The sequence below is a fragment of the Sorex fumeus genome, unplaced genomic scaffold (assembly GCF_029834395.1).
Source record: "Sorex fumeus unplaced genomic scaffold, SorFum_2.1 ptg000034l, whole genome shotgun sequence".
Classification (NCBI taxonomy): domain Eukaryota; kingdom Metazoa; phylum Chordata; class Mammalia; order Eulipotyphla; family Soricidae; genus Sorex; species Sorex fumeus.
Genome location: NW_026606091.1, coordinates 32,572,326 through 32,588,988, shown reverse-complemented (window position 1 = coordinate 32,588,988; position 16,663 = coordinate 32,572,326). Strand labels below are relative to the sequence as shown.

General features: G+C 55.2%; 1 protein-coding gene across 2 annotated transcripts in view; it reads left to right on the top strand.

The window, feature by feature from the left end:
- Positions 1 to 16,663, top strand: part of TBC1D2 (TBC1 domain family member 2) — a 44,795-nt gene that overhangs the window by 19,467 nt on the left and 8,665 nt on the right. Inside the window, exons 5-7 of one of the 2 annotated variants that reach the window (XM_056117170.1) lie at positions 105 to 301; positions 8,323 to 8,703; positions 13,252 to 13,362. In XM_056117170.1, the coding sequence (XP_055973145.1) occupies positions 105 to 301; positions 8,323 to 8,703; positions 13,252 to 13,362 (689 nt within the window). Of the gene's footprint in view, positions 1 to 104; positions 302 to 8,322; positions 8,704 to 12,401; positions 12,474 to 13,251; positions 13,363 to 16,663 lie in introns of those variants that run through there. The other variant, XM_056117169.1, reaches the window with a different exon arrangement.

Sequence of the window (16,663 nt, the reverse complement as noted above, 5' to 3'; positions counted from 1 at the left end):
CAGTCCGCGTTTTACCGAGCTGCCCAGCTGCTCCCTGAGGTTGCGAAGGACGCCTCGTCGTCATCGTCCTCCGTCATAACCTCCACGTTTCTCTTCCCGAGCAGGGAAGGAACCAGCGGAGCCTGCAAAGCCTCCCCCCAAGGCCTCGCTGACCGCCAGCCTCCGGCTGAAAGCCAAGCGCCAGAACAACACCTTCCCCTTCTTGCCAGAAGGGCTCCCGCGGAGCCGGGCAGCCCAGGAGAAGGTCTTGGCCCTGGAGCAGCAGGTGGTGACGCTCACCCAGGAGTTAGAGTCCCAGAAGGTGAGTCGGGCTCCAGGGCACTCACCCGGGCGTGAGAAGCTGAACCACGGTGGGTGGGCTTGAAAAACACAGCTCAGGGGCCTGAGTGATAGCATAGTGAGTAGGGCACGTACCCCGCACATGGCCAATCCAGGTTCCATCCCCAGCACCCCATATGGTCCCCTGATCCCACCAGGAGTTACCCCTGAGCACAGAGCCAGAAGTACATCCTGAGCACCACCAGGTATAGTTCAAAAACACAAACAAGAATCTCTGGGACCCATGCAGTAGTACAGAAAGTAGCTGCACGCAGCTGATCAGGTTCGATCCCTGGTATGGTCCCCTGAGCACAGCAAGGAATGATTCCTGAGCACAGAACCCTGAGCACAGCTAGCTGTGGCTCAAAAAAAAAAAAATCTTGGGGGCCAGAGCTATAGTAAAACAAGTAGGGCAGTTGCCTGGCATGTGGCATCCCATGTGGTCCCCTGAGCACATCCAGGAGTGATTTCTGAGCAGAGGTGGGAGTCACCTCTGAGCACGGCAGATATCACCCCAAAACAAAACACAAAGAGGATATGCAGTTCCGTCAGTGATAATGTGGGACATGCCCATCACTCAGGTGACAAAAAGCCACTATGGACTGGGTGTCTGAAAGACCTCCTTTGGGCCGTGTCTCCTGGAACCCTCCTGCAGGGCCAGGCCTGCCGTGACTCCTCACTCATATGACTGGATTTGGGGTGTGTGTGTGTGTGTGTGTGTGTGTGTGTGTGTGTGTGTCAGGGTCCAGAGTCCTGGGGGCCATCTGGGCAGCAGGTGGGGTCACTCTCTGATTTGGCATCTGGTAACTGGCTGCAGCTGTCTGGAGGGCCGGCATCAGGCTGAGTGCGGGGCCCCTGTGGTCCTGGTGGTGAGCAAGGCCAGTGGCAGATGGGAGCCCAGAGGCCTATTCAGGAACCCAGGGGGAGGCCTGGGCTCCTCTCTGCTCCTGAGAAGGCTTGTGTCTGAGCTGCCAGCCCGGCTTTCCGCTTTGCTTCCTGGCCACAGTGCCCAGGGCAGGGGGCGTGGAGGCATGAGTGTTTCTGAATATTACTCTCATTCCCCGCGCCCCCCCCCCCATTTTCTTTTCCTTTCTGCTGTGTTTCGTCCAGAAAGATGCTCTCTCTGCCTGCGGTTCCTCTCTCTGCCTTTCTTGGCCCTACACAGGTGCTGGCGGAACTGAGACCTCATTGCCGACGGGTCCGGGGAGCTGGGTGTCCAGCGGGAGAAGTGCGTTCATCCATTCTCAGACCCTTGTGTTACCTGCCAGGTCTTCCTCGAGGGCCGGCGGTGTGTGCAGGCACTGCCCCCGTCTCGGGCTCGGATTATGATGCCTGGTGGCAGAGACAAGGAAGGCACGGGGCACCCCCTCAGCCGGGTGGATGATTCCTGCACGGGAACGCCCCTCCGCGCCACATAGCAGCCCACCAGCCCCTCTCCCTTCCTCCGTCAGCTCTGTGCCCCTGTCCTGAGCCCGCCAGCCTGGAGGTCCGCCTGCACCTCGAGCCCGAGCGGGTGCAGCAAGGGAAAGTAGGAGCTTCTGCTTTCACTGCCTCTTCCCTGCTCTCTAGGAAATGCACACAGGCCTCCCTCTCTGCACTGGCCTTGTGGTCTGTCGGCTGCAGCGGCAGGGGCCCTGGGGGACCCGAGTCCATGGAGGCTCGCGCGGAGGGCTGCACAGCCCAGGAAGGCTCACCCCTCTGCAGGAAAGGAGGTCGAGCTTTGGCGGGTGGGCCTTTCCGCCCACAATCAGTATACCTCCTGTGCAGTCAGAGTGAAAATGCCAGCAGGAAGTTGCTCAGACCTTTGGAGTTCACACCGGTGATTCTCAGGGATTATTCTCTTTTTTTTTTATAGTTTTATTTATTTTTCTTCTTATATTTATTTATTGAATCACTGTGGGAAAAGTTACTAAGCCTTCAGGTTTAAGTCTCAGTCATACAATGATCAAACACCTCTCCCTTCACCAGTATTCGTTTTTCACCACCAAGAACCCCAATATATCCCCCCTCCCAACCCTCCCAATGCCTGTGAAGCAGATGATTTCCACTTAACTAATCTCTACATTGATTACATTCATTATTTTGACAAAAGATGCACCATTATTGTTTAGAATTCCCCCCCCCATAAGAATTGTTGCTGAAAAGGCATTGTGAAATACTTTGTTTCCTATAGCTGGTTATAAGAATCATATAATGTCGCATGGGATTTTGGATTTCTGCATAGAGCCAGATAATTACGCAATTGGTTTCTGTACGTCTGGTGTTTTGGCGGTGCCAGAGAGCCGCTCGTGAGGGGCAACTCATGACCTCAGTAGGGCGTGAAGGACGAGCTGGTACAGTCCCCTTTCCCATGAGGCTGCAGTTGCCCCATTACCGGTTTGGGGGCCACACCCAGCAGTTCTCAGGGTTCCTCCTGAAGTGGCTGCTCCTGCGGGGAGCCGGGGGAGCAGGCCATGCCCGGGACAGCCTGGGGCTCCTGCCCTGAGAGCCGTCCTCCACCCAACCTGTTCCCGACCCTCGCTCAGTTCCTCGGAGCTGTCAGCCTCCGTTCCCGCTCTCTGTGCCATTGAACCCGCAGGCACTGCAGAGACTGGGTCTGGCGTCCTGGCGCCCGGCAGGTAAGGACCCCAGTTCAGCTCTCACTGCACCTGTTCCCCATCCTTCTGGGAAGTGGCGGCACAGTGATGGGCAGTGGCCAGGCCTTCCTTTCCCGCTAGCAAGGGGAACCCCAGATCTGCCGGTTTTACCTCCAAAGAGGGGAAGTGCCTCTTGCCCCAGAACCCGGAGGGTGGGGAGAGGCAGCCACAAGGTCTGGGGCGATGGCCAGAGAGCGGTTCTCCCCCAGACCCTCCGCCCAGGTCCTCAGCTTCCCTGGCCACAAATGCTCCCCCACCCCCCAGTCTCTTTCGTGGGAAGGCACATCTCTCCACCCCGGGCCGCAGGGGGATGTGGGCTGAGGGGGCTTTTTTAGGCTCAGGTAGCAAGTGCCACTGTGGTACCTTCAACAGTTTTTCTTTTAATTTTATCTCTAAGGGGTCGAAGCCCTAGTACGGCGGGTCACATACTTATCTTGCATGCGGCTGACCCAGATTCAATCTCCAGCATCCCATCTGGTCCCCCGAGTCGAGCAGGAGTGATTCCTGAGCACAGAGCCAGGAATAAGCCCTGAGCACCGCCAGGTGTGGAACCATCCCCCCCACCCCACCCAAAAAAAAAGGTGTCTAAACTCTGAGCATCGCCAGGTGTGACACTCCCCTCACCTCCCCCCTCCCCCCAAAAAAAGTCTCTCGAATGATTTTTTTGTTTTGTAGTGGGTCAGATACTTACCTTGCACGCAGTGGACTGGGGTTCAATCTCCAGCATCCCATCTGGTCCCCCGAGTCTACCAGGAGTGATTCCTGAGCACAAAGCCAGGAATAAGCCCTGTGTACTGCCAGGTGTGACACCCTTCCTCCCTCCCCCCCCCCCAAAAAAAGCTCTAATTGTTCTGTTGTTTTACAGTGGATCAGATACCTTCCTTGCATGCAACTGGCCCAGGTTCAATCTCCAGCATCCCATCTGGTCCTCCGAGTCTACCAGGAGTGATTCCTGAGCCCAGAGCCAGGAATAAGCCCTGAGCATCGCCAGGTGTGACACCCTCCTCTTCCCCAACCCCAACAAAAAAAAAAAACCTCTCTAATTGTTTTTTTGCTTTGTGGCCATACTGAGTGGTGCTCAGGGTTTGATCCTGCGCTCAGAATCTCCCTCCTGGGATGCGGGGATTGGAGCAAGGGCCGTGACTGCGTACAGGCACTTGAACTTTTGCAGTGTCACTCCGGCCTGTATCTCAGACCCTGCCAGCTGCTGTGCAGGGTACCACAGTAAACAAGGCATCCAGCGCCCGGGGCACATGTGTGGGCTGGGGTGACGTGTGGCCCCAGAGCTGCAGGGGCTTTCCTGCTCCTTCACGCCACTCACCCCCAACCCCTTAGCCCTTCCAGGACTGCTCAGGAGTCCCCCGATGGACTCGTCAGGGGCTGCGCTGCTCCTCCTTCCCCTGAGCCAGAGACCGTATGGTGGGGTCCTGGCTTGCCCCGAAGCCAGGCACGGAGGCTGGCAGGGAACCTGGGTATCTGGGCCTGCGGAGGGCGGTGCCTTCCCTCTCTGCCTCTCTCAGGGGAGCAGGGACCCCTGTTCTCCCCGGCACAGGCGAGAAAGCTGAACTCTGACCCACTCTGGTATCTGTCACCCCCCACCCCCACATACACACCCCGGAGGCCCAGAGTCAGAGGGAGTGGCTAGGGAGGGGCCAGGCGCCAGCTCTCTAGTCGGAGAAAGGCCGTCTCTGGGCTCGGAGGGGGCTGAATAGAGTGACGGCTGTGACCAGTAATCAGAACCTGAGACCCGTCACATAGGGGACTTGCCTTACACACAGCCAACCTGCTTTTGACCCCTTGCACCCCACCTGTTCCCCTGAACCCTACCAAGAATGTAGGAGAGGCGCTTCAGGGGGGCCCCAAAGGGACATGAGCAGGAGCCTCCCTTCGCTGGAAGCGAGAAAGGAGCATTTCACTGCCCGTATGTCTCCAGTCCTCAGATGAGCCTCCCCTCTCTCCCTGGCACCCCTGGACCTTCTCTCACTTTTTTGTTAGGGGGCTGGTGATTCTCAGGGCCGACTCCTGCCTCTGTGCTCAGGGATCACTCTTGGTGGGGCTTGGAGAACCATATGGGGTTCCAGGATTCAACTGTGGTAAGCTGCATGCAAGACAAGTGCCCTGCCCACTGTGCTCTGTCTCTTTCTGTCCATCTCTGTCTGCCTCTGTCTCTGTCTCTGTCTCTCTCTCTTTGGCCCATTTTCTTTCAGTTTTGTATATTTAATATTTATCCATGGTCTGTTGTGGCTTTCTAGCTAGATATTTTTTATTTTTTAAGAATGAAAGCTGGGACTGGAGTGATAGCACAGCGGGTAGGGCATTTGCCTTGCACGCGGCCGACCCGGGTTCGATTCCCAGCATCCCATATGGTCCCCTGAGCACCGCCAGGGATAATTCCTGAGTGCAGAGCCAGGAGTGACCCCTGTGCACCACCGGGTGTAACCCAAAAAGAAAAAAAATAATGAAAGCCACTGTATGACCTTCCTAATGGTCTATGTAATCACCCTTTGAAAGGCATAGGGTACTTTCCATTTGGTGTCTAGGAATAAAACATTTGTGACATCCTGAGCAGAAAAAAAAAAGAAGAAATAGACTGCAGACTTGACTGTCCTGAGGTTTGGGAGAGTCGCCTACCTGGACTGGAGCTTTGGGTGGTCTTAGCAGTGGATCTTGGCTGTTTTTTACCAGAAAATCTCCACTGAGCCAGAAAAGGTTGGAGGTTTCTTAGTTACCGCCAGCCACAGGAATGTTTACTCCCTCTCAGCTTACCCCCGGGACATGTCTTCATTCCAAACATTCCTGTTGGGTGTGCAACCACCGCTCACCCCACCTCACCTCCGGGCACACCCCCAGCCCCTCACCGCACCCACAGGGTTTCACTTCTCTGACCCTTAGCTGGAGCTGTTGTTTCCTCTCTCTGGAAAGCCTTCATAGCCTCCCTGTCCCGCCTGCCGCCCGTTCTGTGCCTCAGGAATCCCTTCCTGCTGCTCCTTTTCTCTGGAATGTGCCACCCCATCCACCCAGGGAGAACGTCACTGCTCCTGTGCTGAGCCCCACACCTGCCCGTTCTGTCCCTGCTGCAGAGGGGCCCCATGACAGTGATTCAGCTCCACTCCCACCAGCCCCTGGGATCCTTCAAGTGGGGAACTGTTATTGGTCCTTTTCTGTACTCTGTACCTGGCACAGGACCTTGTAATGAGTAGATGCTTGGTAAAGGTTGGGTGCATGGATGGATGGATGGTTGGGTGAATGGATGGTAATGAGTGGGTGTTTGATAAAGCCTGAGTGGATAGATGGATGGATGGATGGATGGATGGATGGATGGATGAATGCTTGGGTGGACAGATGGGTAAACTGGACAGATGGTAATGAGTGCGTGTTTGATAAAACCTGGGTGGATAGATGGATGAATGGGTAGATGGACAGATGGGTGGATGAATGCTTAGATGGACAGATGGGTAAACTGGATGGATGGATTGATGCATGGATAAATAGATGGATGGGTGGATGGGTAGGTGGATCGATCAATGGATGGGTGATGAGTGGATAGATGGGTGCATGGATGGATCATTGGTTGGATGGGTAGGTGGACGGACGGATGGATGGATGGATGGATGGGTGCTGAGTAGACGAATGGATGGATGGACAAATGGGTAGCTGGTTGGTTGGATGGGTAGGTGGATTGATTGATGGATGGGTGCTGAGTGGAGGGATGCATGGGTGGATGGTGGTTGGTTGGATAGGTTGGTGGATTGGTGGGTGGATAGAGGGAAAGGAGAGAGAACCAGAGTAATGGCAGTCACCAGTCCTGAGCCTTAACAGGACTCATGCTGATTGCGTCTTTCTATAGACTTCTGGAAGCCATGATTTGGGGGCGTTCTCTTCAAAATTAAAGTTGTGTATAAAATAACCTATCCAGCATTTATTTCCTTTTTTGTCATGGATGGAGTTAACGTGTCTCTAGGAAACTGAGTTTTTCCAAGTGAGGCACATGCAGACTGGCTGCCTGGCCTCAGAGATTCTGACCCTGAAAGAATTCCTATCTCTACATTGAGCTAGGACGAGCCCCAGGAGTTTGCAGGTTGAGAGGAAATTGGCAGACCTTGAGTCACCACATGAAGCTCAATTTTGTAGCCAAGGACTGGGGGTTGGGGGGGGTGGGGGTCTTCGCAGGCTTCATGGGCTCAGGTGAGCTGGGTGAGCTGGGTGAGGCTGTGTGCGTGCGTGGCTTAGCATGAGGGTTACTCTGGGCTTTCTCGAGCGCCCGCCCCAATTGGTCCCGTCCTCTTGGATGCTCTGATCAGGAGGATTCTGGGACCACGGGTGGGAAGCAGGAAGGGGTGTGAAGACTTAATGGTGATGCCTTCTCACTCCCATAGCCCAGTCTGCCACGGGAGCGAGACCCGGAGGTCAGTGCCCAGAGCTGCAGAGCTGCCAGCTCTGCCTCCATCGCCGACCTGCATGGACTGGGGAATTGGGATGGTTCCCAAGTAAACCTCACCTGCTCTGCCGGGCCTCACACGGTCTCAGTACGTGAAACGCACATGTATTGGTCAGGGCATGGTCTGAACTGCTCTTAACAAAGCAGCCTCCTAGTGTTGATGCCTGGTAGATGCTTCCCCTGCACACACACACTGAATGAATGATGGGCAGAGCTCCTAGCCCCACGTTCTCACCAGTTCCTGAACAGAGGCAGAGGAACTGTACCAGGAGAGAGCGCGCACACGTGTGTGTGTGTGTGTGTGTGTGTGTGTGTGTGTGTGTGTGTAGTGGTGGAGGGTTGATGATCTCACGAGCAAGCTGCCCGTATGGTTCTCATATCCACTGTGTGTGTGTGTGTGTGTGTGTGTGTGTGTGTGTGTATGTAGTGGTGGAGGGTTGACGATCTCACCAACAAGCCGTCCCTATGTTCTCATATCCGCTGGAGTTCGTTGGAGTTCCCTGGAGTTCCAGGGTGCCCTAGCTGTGAGCTGGGCTGGGAAAGGTGATTTTTTTAATGGCGGGTGGGGAGGAAACCGGATATACTGCTAAAACTTTTTATCTTTTTTCATGAGGGTCCTCCCAAGCAGTTCTCTGGGGCTTGGGGAGCCATTCGCAGAGACATGTGGCCAGGGCCTGAGATGCTATGGTGCATGAGGCCCTCACTTCAGGGACCACTGGGGTTAGTGTGCAGGGTACCTTGAGGTGCCAGCAATCAAACGGGAGGGGGGGGGGGCGCACTGTCTCCTCCCCGACCCTCAGTTAGAACTTCCAGACCGGAAAACGGGGAATGGGATGGGGCTGGGATGAGACACCCAGAGGGTGCTGCTTGTTGGGGCCCCTCCCCGAGCCCACCAGGCATCCCCTTTCCCTCTCCCCCTCCCCCCCACAGGAGCTGGTGAGGATCTTGCACAAGGCGCTGGAGGCCGCCCAGCAGGAGAAGCGGGCGGCCAGCGCCTACCTGGCCGCCCCCGAGGACCAGGACCGGCTGGAGCTGGTGCGGCACAAGGTGCGGCAGATCGCGGAGCTGGGCCGGCGGGTGGAGGCCCTGGAGCAGGAGCGGGCGGGCCTGGTGCAGGAGGCCGGCCTGCGGGAGCGCGAGCTGCAGGAGCTGCGGCAGCACGTACAGCTGCTGCTGGACAAGAACCAGGCCAAGCAGCTGGTCATCTGCAAGCTCTCCGAGAAGGTCACCCGCGACTTCATGCAGCCCCCCGACCAGCCCCCCGAGCCCCCTGAGGCCCTGAGCCAGCAGGAGCTGATCGAGCACCTGAAGGTAGGAGACTCCCCGCCCCTCCCCCTGGCCCTGTGTTCCCCTCGTGGGGGTCCGGAGCTGGACGCGCCCTGGATCCTTGGCAGCCTCTCCATGCACACGGCTTGCATTCTTTTCTTTTTTTTCTTTTTGGGTCACACCCGGCAATGCACAGGGGTTACTCCTGGCTCTGCACTCGGGAATCACTCCTGGCAGTGCTCGGGGGACCATATGGGATGCTGGGAATCAAACCTGGGTCGGCCGCGTGCAAGGCAAATGCCCTACCTGCCGTGCTATGGCTCCAGCCCCACGGCATAGCACAGCGGTAGGGCGTTTGCCTTGCGCGAAGCCAGCCCGGCCGAGCCGGGTTCGATTTCTCTGCCCCTCTCGGAGAGCCTGGCAAGCTACCGAGAGTATTCAGTATGCCAAACACAGTAACAAGAAGTCTCACAATGGGCCCGCTCGAGCAAATCGATGAACAATGGTAGGACAGTGTGACAGTGACAGATTTAATTTTTATTTATTTTTTTCCTTAAACTTTTATTAGTGAAACACCATGAGGTACAGTTGTAGACTTACAAATTTTTGTGCTTGGGTTTCAGTTATACGTGCGCTGCCCTCTCCCTCACCCCCAGTCCCCAAAGCCGAGTCTCCCAGTATTACTGAAGTTGACAGGAGGTAGCCCGACAGACAAGCAGAGCTCCTCAGAGCCTTGCCGCTGCTCCCTGGGGCTTGGCCTTCCCTGGCTCCTCGTGGCGTGGAGTGGCCGGCCCGGGGCCGTGTGAGCGAGGAGCTGTAGGGGCCGCAGCTTCGTGGCTTCTCCTGGCCTCTGCCCCCACGGCCCTCCCTGCTGCCCCCTGACCAGGCTGCCTCGGCTCTCACTGGAAAGAGCCAAAGGCATCCAGGAGCGATACCTGCTGTGGGCCTCAGCCCCCTCACTGCGGGGGAGCTGCCAGACCCTGGGAGACCTGAGGCTGGGGATGGGCACTCACCCCTGCACCCCCTGGTGCTCCTACAAGCCACCCTGCAAACCAGGCCGTGTCTCCCCAGACCACCCCCCACTCACAGCCACCACCACAGAGCCTTGGGACTCCGAGCTGAGGTCTCAGAGAAACGGGGCAGTGAAGCCAAGGGAAGGGGAATAAAAGTCCAGGGCGCAAGAGAGATAGCACAGCAGGTAGGACGTGTGCCTTGCATGCGGCCAACCCAGGTTCAATCCCCAGCACCCCATATGGTCCCCCAAGCACCACCAGGAGTGAGTCCTGAGTGCAGAGCCAGGAGTAACCCCTGAGTACTGCCAGGTGTGGCCCCCAAACAAAATAACTTTAAAAAATAGAAAAGTTAAGTGGAGACAGTGGACAACATGGGCCTGCAGTCAGTGCCCAGCACAGCTGGTGTAGACCCTGGCACAGCCGCCTGACCTCCAGCAGGTCCCCTCACATTTGTATAAAACTCTGGGGTCCTGGGGGTCGAAGTGATAATACAGTGGGTAGGACATTTGCCTTGCTGGCAGCCAACAATCCCCCGACCTCCTGTGATTCCCCGAGCACCACCATGAGTGATCCCTGAGCGCAGAACCCTGAGCGCAGTGTAAAGTGTGGCCCCCAAACCAAAAATAATGATAATAATAATAATAATGATGATAAAGTGCTGGAAGCCAGCGATAGTGCAGCTAGCTTGGGGCTTTTCTTGCATGCAGCTGCCCGGGTTTGAGTCTACAGCGGCACTTATGGCCTCCCAGCACTCCCAGGAATGAGCACAGAGCTGGGAGTAAGCCCTGAGCACCACTGGGTATGGCACAAACCCCTTCCCTGTTGCAGAATTCCCCCCCCCCGCCCCCACCCCAGGCCCTGGGTTCTCTCCCACACAGAGCTGTGAGGAGGCCTTGGAGGACGCGGGCTCTTAGACCTCTTCCTTTTCTTTGCTCTGAAAATCCACAGCGGGGCAGGAGGGGAGGGCAGAACTAGCTTCTGGATCCTCCCTGTGTTCTGTCTAAAATGAAGACAAAAACCTGGCCAATACCACTGCCCCTGGGGGCGCCCTTCACAGCAGCCTTGGAACCCACTTTCCACTTCCCTCTGCTGCCCGGCACTCCTGGTCCCCAGCCACAGAGATGCTGGTGGCACTGCCCCACCTGGGAGCCGAGTGCACCTTCCGCCCCTGAGTCTGCGGACTCTGCCTTTTCTGTTGCCACTCTGAGATGAGGTCAGATTCAGCGCCATCAAATGCACCGCAGATGCAGCCGGCCCTCAGACGCTCGGGGAGCCCTGGGCGTGGGCTAGGATGCCCGAGTCACTCATCCTTAGACGGAGGGCGCCGAGCATCAGCCAAAGCCTGCGTGGGGTCTGGTCAGCGGTAGGAGGTTTTGGCTTACGTGAGGAGGCCCCGCGTTCACCTGGAGCACTGTGATCCCCAGGGGTGCAGAAAGCGTGTTACTTCCACCAACAGGGCAGCAGAAACCCATCATCTTGGCATTTTGGCCCAAAGATGTTCTCTGTGGGGACTTTGCTGCTTGCCCCGTGCTGCAAGGCAGGCCTGGCTTGGAGGACATGCCCCTCTGCAGTTGAAACTGGCCACTTGAGGAAAAACCACTGGCCGCTTGAAGAATCAGAGCTCAGAAGACAGAGGGATCCAGTCTTTCCAATCCTTTTTTTTGGGGGGGGGGGGATGCCTACCCCCAGTGTTGCTCAGGCCTTATACCTGGCTCGGTGCTCAGGAATCACTCCTGGCAGTGCTCAGGGGATTCTGTTGGTTGCTGGGGAGTGAACTTGGGTCTGCCGTGTGCAAGGCAAACGCCCGTCTCTACTTCCACCCACCCCTTTATCGGCAGGGACAGCTGAAACCTGGAGATGAGACAGGTCCTGGGTCACAGAGCATGTCTAACCACTGCAGACAGACCCCTCCCCGTGCCAGCCACAACTCCACTTCCCCCAGCTCGCATAGCCATGGGCAGTGCCAAGGCCCAGGCCCTGCTTTCGGTCCTCGGGCTGGCTGGCCACAGCTGCTCCCCGGGTCCCCTTCTCCACATGCCTTCCTGATTGCGTTTCCTTGACTGTCCTGTGGCTTTTTTCTCCTCCCTGAGCGACTCCTCTCTCTCTCTCTCTCTCTCTCTCTCTCTCTCTCTCTCTCTCTGTCTCTGTCTCTCTCTGTCTCTGTCTCTGTCTCTGTGTCTCTCTCCTCCCTCCAGTTCTGAGCCAAGAAGAACGCACAAGGCAGGGCCACTAGCTGACCTTGAAGATAGCGGCTGGGGCACCTTCCCACTTCATGGCCACTGCTGCTCACCCCGTCCACCCTGGCTGCCTGGGCGCTAGGCCACCAGCAGGAGTCCCCTGCATCACGTGTCCAGACCCTTGGAACCAGGCCGTTGGGTGCCTCCTGGATCCGGGACGGGAGGGCAGGGTGGAACAGGAGATGGTGCCCATTGCCGAAGGGGAAGATGGGGGGGAGGGGGCCCTTGGCCACTGGGCCATTCCCCTGGGCTTACTCCTGCCTTCTCGGGGCTTCACTCTCCATCTGTGAAGAGGGGGCCATATTTTCCTCCTTCCCCACCAAAGCTGTCCCGAGAGCATAGGGAGGGCAGCAGGCCAGCACTGCAAGGTCAGAGTGAGATCAGACAATAGCTGCAGCCACAGGATGAGGCTGAGCTGTGGTCACTGACCCAGTAACCTTTAGCCCTTTAGCCAAATGCCAGGACACTGGCTGCAGCTGTCACATAGAGAGTAGCACTACGAAAAATAGGTCCCCCTTCCCCACCAAAATTGCCCATTCTTGGGGTTGGAGCAGTGCTATAGCAGGTCAGACACTTGCCTTGCATGCGACCCTCCCAGTTTTGATCCCCAGAATCCCATCTGGTCCTCCGAGTACCATCAGGCGTGATCCCTGAGTGCAGAGTCAGGAATTATCCCTGAACATCACCAAGTGTGGCCAAAAAAAAATTAGTCATTCATTCTGGTGGAAACTATATGAGAGAGAATGTTGACTTTAAAAAGCAAACTCTGGCACCGGACAACAATACAGCAGGTCAGGTGCTTGCCTGGCTCGTGGCTGACCTGGGTTCCATCCTCAGCACGCCAGAGGGTCCCCCAAACCCTGCCACCAGTGATGCCTGAGCAACCGAGCCAGGAATGATCCCTGAGCGTCACCGGATGTGGCCCTCAAAACCAAAATTAAATAATAAAACCAGACGCCACTTGGATGTGTTACATCTAAGGTCCTAAGATGGTATGCGCTCCCTCACCCGGTTGCCCTTGTGGACTTTGCCCCATTTGCAGGTGAGGAGACGGAGGGTCCAGGGTCCGAGAGCTTCAGTAGCCCCCAACCCCACCTCTTACAAACAAGGAGGTGAGGGCCAGGACTCACACTCCAGCCCCAGGGCTCCCTCTGCTGGTCCAGATGAGAAAAGCACATTCTTGGCTATGGGGTTCTCCCCACCACACCCCCATACAGATTTTCTCTTCTTTTGCCGGCACTGGAAGTTTCTAAAGAAAGGGAGTGTTGGCGGCTTACTGGAGGATGGGACCCGGGAGGGTCTGTGGTGCCGCCCGTCCAACCCTTGCTTGCTGGCTTCTCCAGGACGACATGGAGGCCTACCGAACTCAGAACCGCTTTCTCAACTCGGAGATACACCAGGTCACAAAGATCTGGAGGAAGGTGGCCGAGAAGGAGCGGGCCCTCCTGATGAAGGTGAGAAGTGGCGGCCCCGTACCGGGCCTCTGTGCTCCCAGGCCTCCCGGTCCTCTGCCCCAGCTTCCCCCTCCCCGCACCCCACCCAACCTCCACCCGTCTGCTGCCCTTCTTTCCCTGGGCTTCGCCCTTCCAGAGCTGGGCCTTCATTAGAACCTCCTCGGTCAGGCAGTCTGGCGGGTGGAGGCCTCCGGGGCAGCTACAGGCATTGGGTTGTTAAGACCAGCCAGGCCCAGCTCATGTCCCCAAGGAGGCCGCAACACATGGGGATTCTGAGAAGAGGGCAGAGTAGGAAGCTCCCAGAGCGCGTCCTCAGCTGGACAGCAGCACGGGCAGGGTGCTCGGTCAGGCGTGACTGTTTGGACAGTGGACAGCTTAAGGGACCATGTAGTGCCCAGGGGTCAGACACAGCTTCCTCTGACATGCAAGGTATGTCCTCAGTCCTTTGAACTATCTCTCTAGCTCTAAAAGCTAAAAAAAAAAAAAAAGTTTAAAGTATGGAGAAGGAAGTTTTGTTTTGTTTCTTTTTAGTTTCAGGACCCCCACTCAGCTATGCTCAGGGGCTACTCCTGGCTCTGTACTCAGATATTACTCCTGGAGATACTTGGGAGACCATATGGGATTCCAGGGATCGAACCTGGGTCTGCTGAGTGCAAGGCAAGCACCCTACCGGCTGTACTATTGCTCTGGCCCAGAAAGCATCTTTTTTAAGATTCTGCGTGACATTCAAATTTCTAGTAAATATATATCAATCATAAGGTATTTATGGGGCTGGAGAGAAAGTACAGCGGGTAGGGCATCTGCCTTGCACACGGCTGACCCTGGTTCAATCCCCAGCATCCTATATGGTCCCCCGAGCACCCCAGGAGTAATTCCTGAGTGCATGAGCCAGTAGTAATCCCTGAGCATCACCAGGTGTGACCCAAAAAGCGTTACAAAAAGGGGGGGGGGAATTTATGGAAATAGAAAAATGGCTTATTCATCTAGATGAGAGGAGACAAAACAACAAAAGCAGAAATTGTCCCTGAAAAAGACCTAGTGGCTCATATATTAGAGAGAGATGTAAAATTATCTGGAACACACACACACACACACACACACACAAAGGCAACTAAAAAGTAGAAAGTCGATAAAATAATATATGAATAAAATGGAAATAGCAAAAGAAAAAAAAACACCCAAAGAAGCCCAAAAATTCCAGAGCTGAGAAGTGTAATAACTGACATGAAAAATTTACACTAGAGGGATTCACAGGCATATTGAGGAGACCAAAGGTAGCAGTCGGCGTGGAGCTCAGACATGGAGATCACCAAGAATTTTGGTGATTTCTTTCTTTAGAAGAGAGAGAAACAAGACCAATGAAATAAGGACTCATGACTGAGGCACATGAGACCCCGCCAGGCAGAGAAACTTGCATCATGGTTGACCCAGGAGAATGAGTGAAAGAGAAAAGGGCAGAGAGAAGATGAGAAGAATTAATTCCCGGGGCTGGAGTGATAGTACAGTGGGGAGAGCATTTGCCTTGCACACGGCCGACCAGGCTTCGAATCTCATAAGGTCCCCCGAGGACACATTGCCAGGAGTGATTCCTGAGTGCAAAGCCAGGAGTAACTCCTGTGCATTGCTGGGTATGACCCAAAAAGAAAAAAAAATAGAAGGAGAATTAATGCCTGAAAACTCAGGATATATGTGAATATGAACATATTCAGCCAGCTCCAGGTGAGATGGACACAGACCGGCACATGTTGCAGGCAACTCTCAGAGGACAGAGACAAAAGTACCTGGGAAGCAGAAAGGAAGAAGCAGCCCTACACAGGCCCCTTGGGCCCTAGGTTCAGGGGGTTTTCATTAAAAACTGGAGGCCAGAGGCAGTGGCTTGGTACACACCCGGGTACGGTGCAGTTGCCTTTCAGCCACTAGTGGACAACGCATAACCATGTCCCTGTTACAAACCCCAGTGAGGAGCAGTTTAGACGCGGGTTGTTGGAAGAACGATCTGTGACTTGCACCCCAAGACGAGAGTTGCCCAAAAGTCCCTTCCCTGAAGGTAGCCTCCCCGTCAAGCTCTGTGTGACCGTGCCCAGGGAGCGCAGAGAGAAGAACACCGACCCAAGAATTCACAGATGGCAGCACTTCAGAAGGGAAGGTGAAATGAAGACAATCCCCGATAAGCCCAGACTGAGAGTCCATTACCTGCCCTGCAAGATGTTTTCAACAGAACCCCGCACAAGACACTGGCCAGTGACTGGAGGCCAAATAAGGAAATAAAAGAACTCAAGGAAGGTCACTACAATGATGAGGATAAAAGCTAAGTATTTTTTTTTGCCCAAAAAATAATCCATGCTTTGTTTTCTACGAGAGTGCAGAGACTAATACATGAGGAAAAAGAAAAAAGAAATCTAAAGGCTACTGTTCTTGTAACTGTAGTCTGTAATACCACATTTGTTTTTGGACATGGCTTCAGAGACGAACACTTTTAGAAGAGTGGTCAGAGTATGGTTTAGAACATAGCGATAGCACAGCGGGTAGGTCATTTGCCTTGCACGCGGCTGACTCGGTCGGCCGGGCCGACCCGAGTTCGATTCCTCCACCCCTCTCGGAGAGCCCGGCAAGCTACCGAGAGTATCTTGCCTTCACAGCAAAGCCTGGCAAGCTCCCCGTGACGTATTCAATATGCCAAATGCAGTAACAACAAGTCTCACAATGGAGACATTACTGGGCCCGCTCGAGCAAATCGATGAACAATGGGAGGACAGTGCTACAGTGCTACAAGTACAAAGATATGGGGGTCAGCGCCACACTACAGTGGGCAGGGAGTGGAAATGGGCCAGCAGGGAGACAAGCTAGCAGGGTTCGTGTTCAAGGGAGGACACGAGCTCGAAGCACGACCTAGTCACTTCAAAATTTTAAATGTTGTTCCCATAGCAACCACAAAGAAACTAGCTGTAGAACATCCACAGAAGGACAGGAGAAGGAAATTGAAACATTTTATTTTGGAGGGATATTTTGTTTATTTGCTTGGGGCCATACTGACCTGTGCTCAGGGCTTACTCCTGACTCTCTGCTCTGGCATCACTCCTGGTGTTGCCCGGGGCCCATCTGGAGTGCCGGGAAGCAAATTCAGGTCCGCTGTGTACAGGGCAAGGGCCCTACCCCCTGAACCATTGTATTACTGCTGCATTCGTACATTAGTACTTTCTGCAGTCCTATCTTTCGTGTTCCATTAACATTTAATCATGAACTATCTGGGGCCAGAGGAAAGTAGCAATCAGTAGCAGAAGTAAAACTGGGAAACTCACAG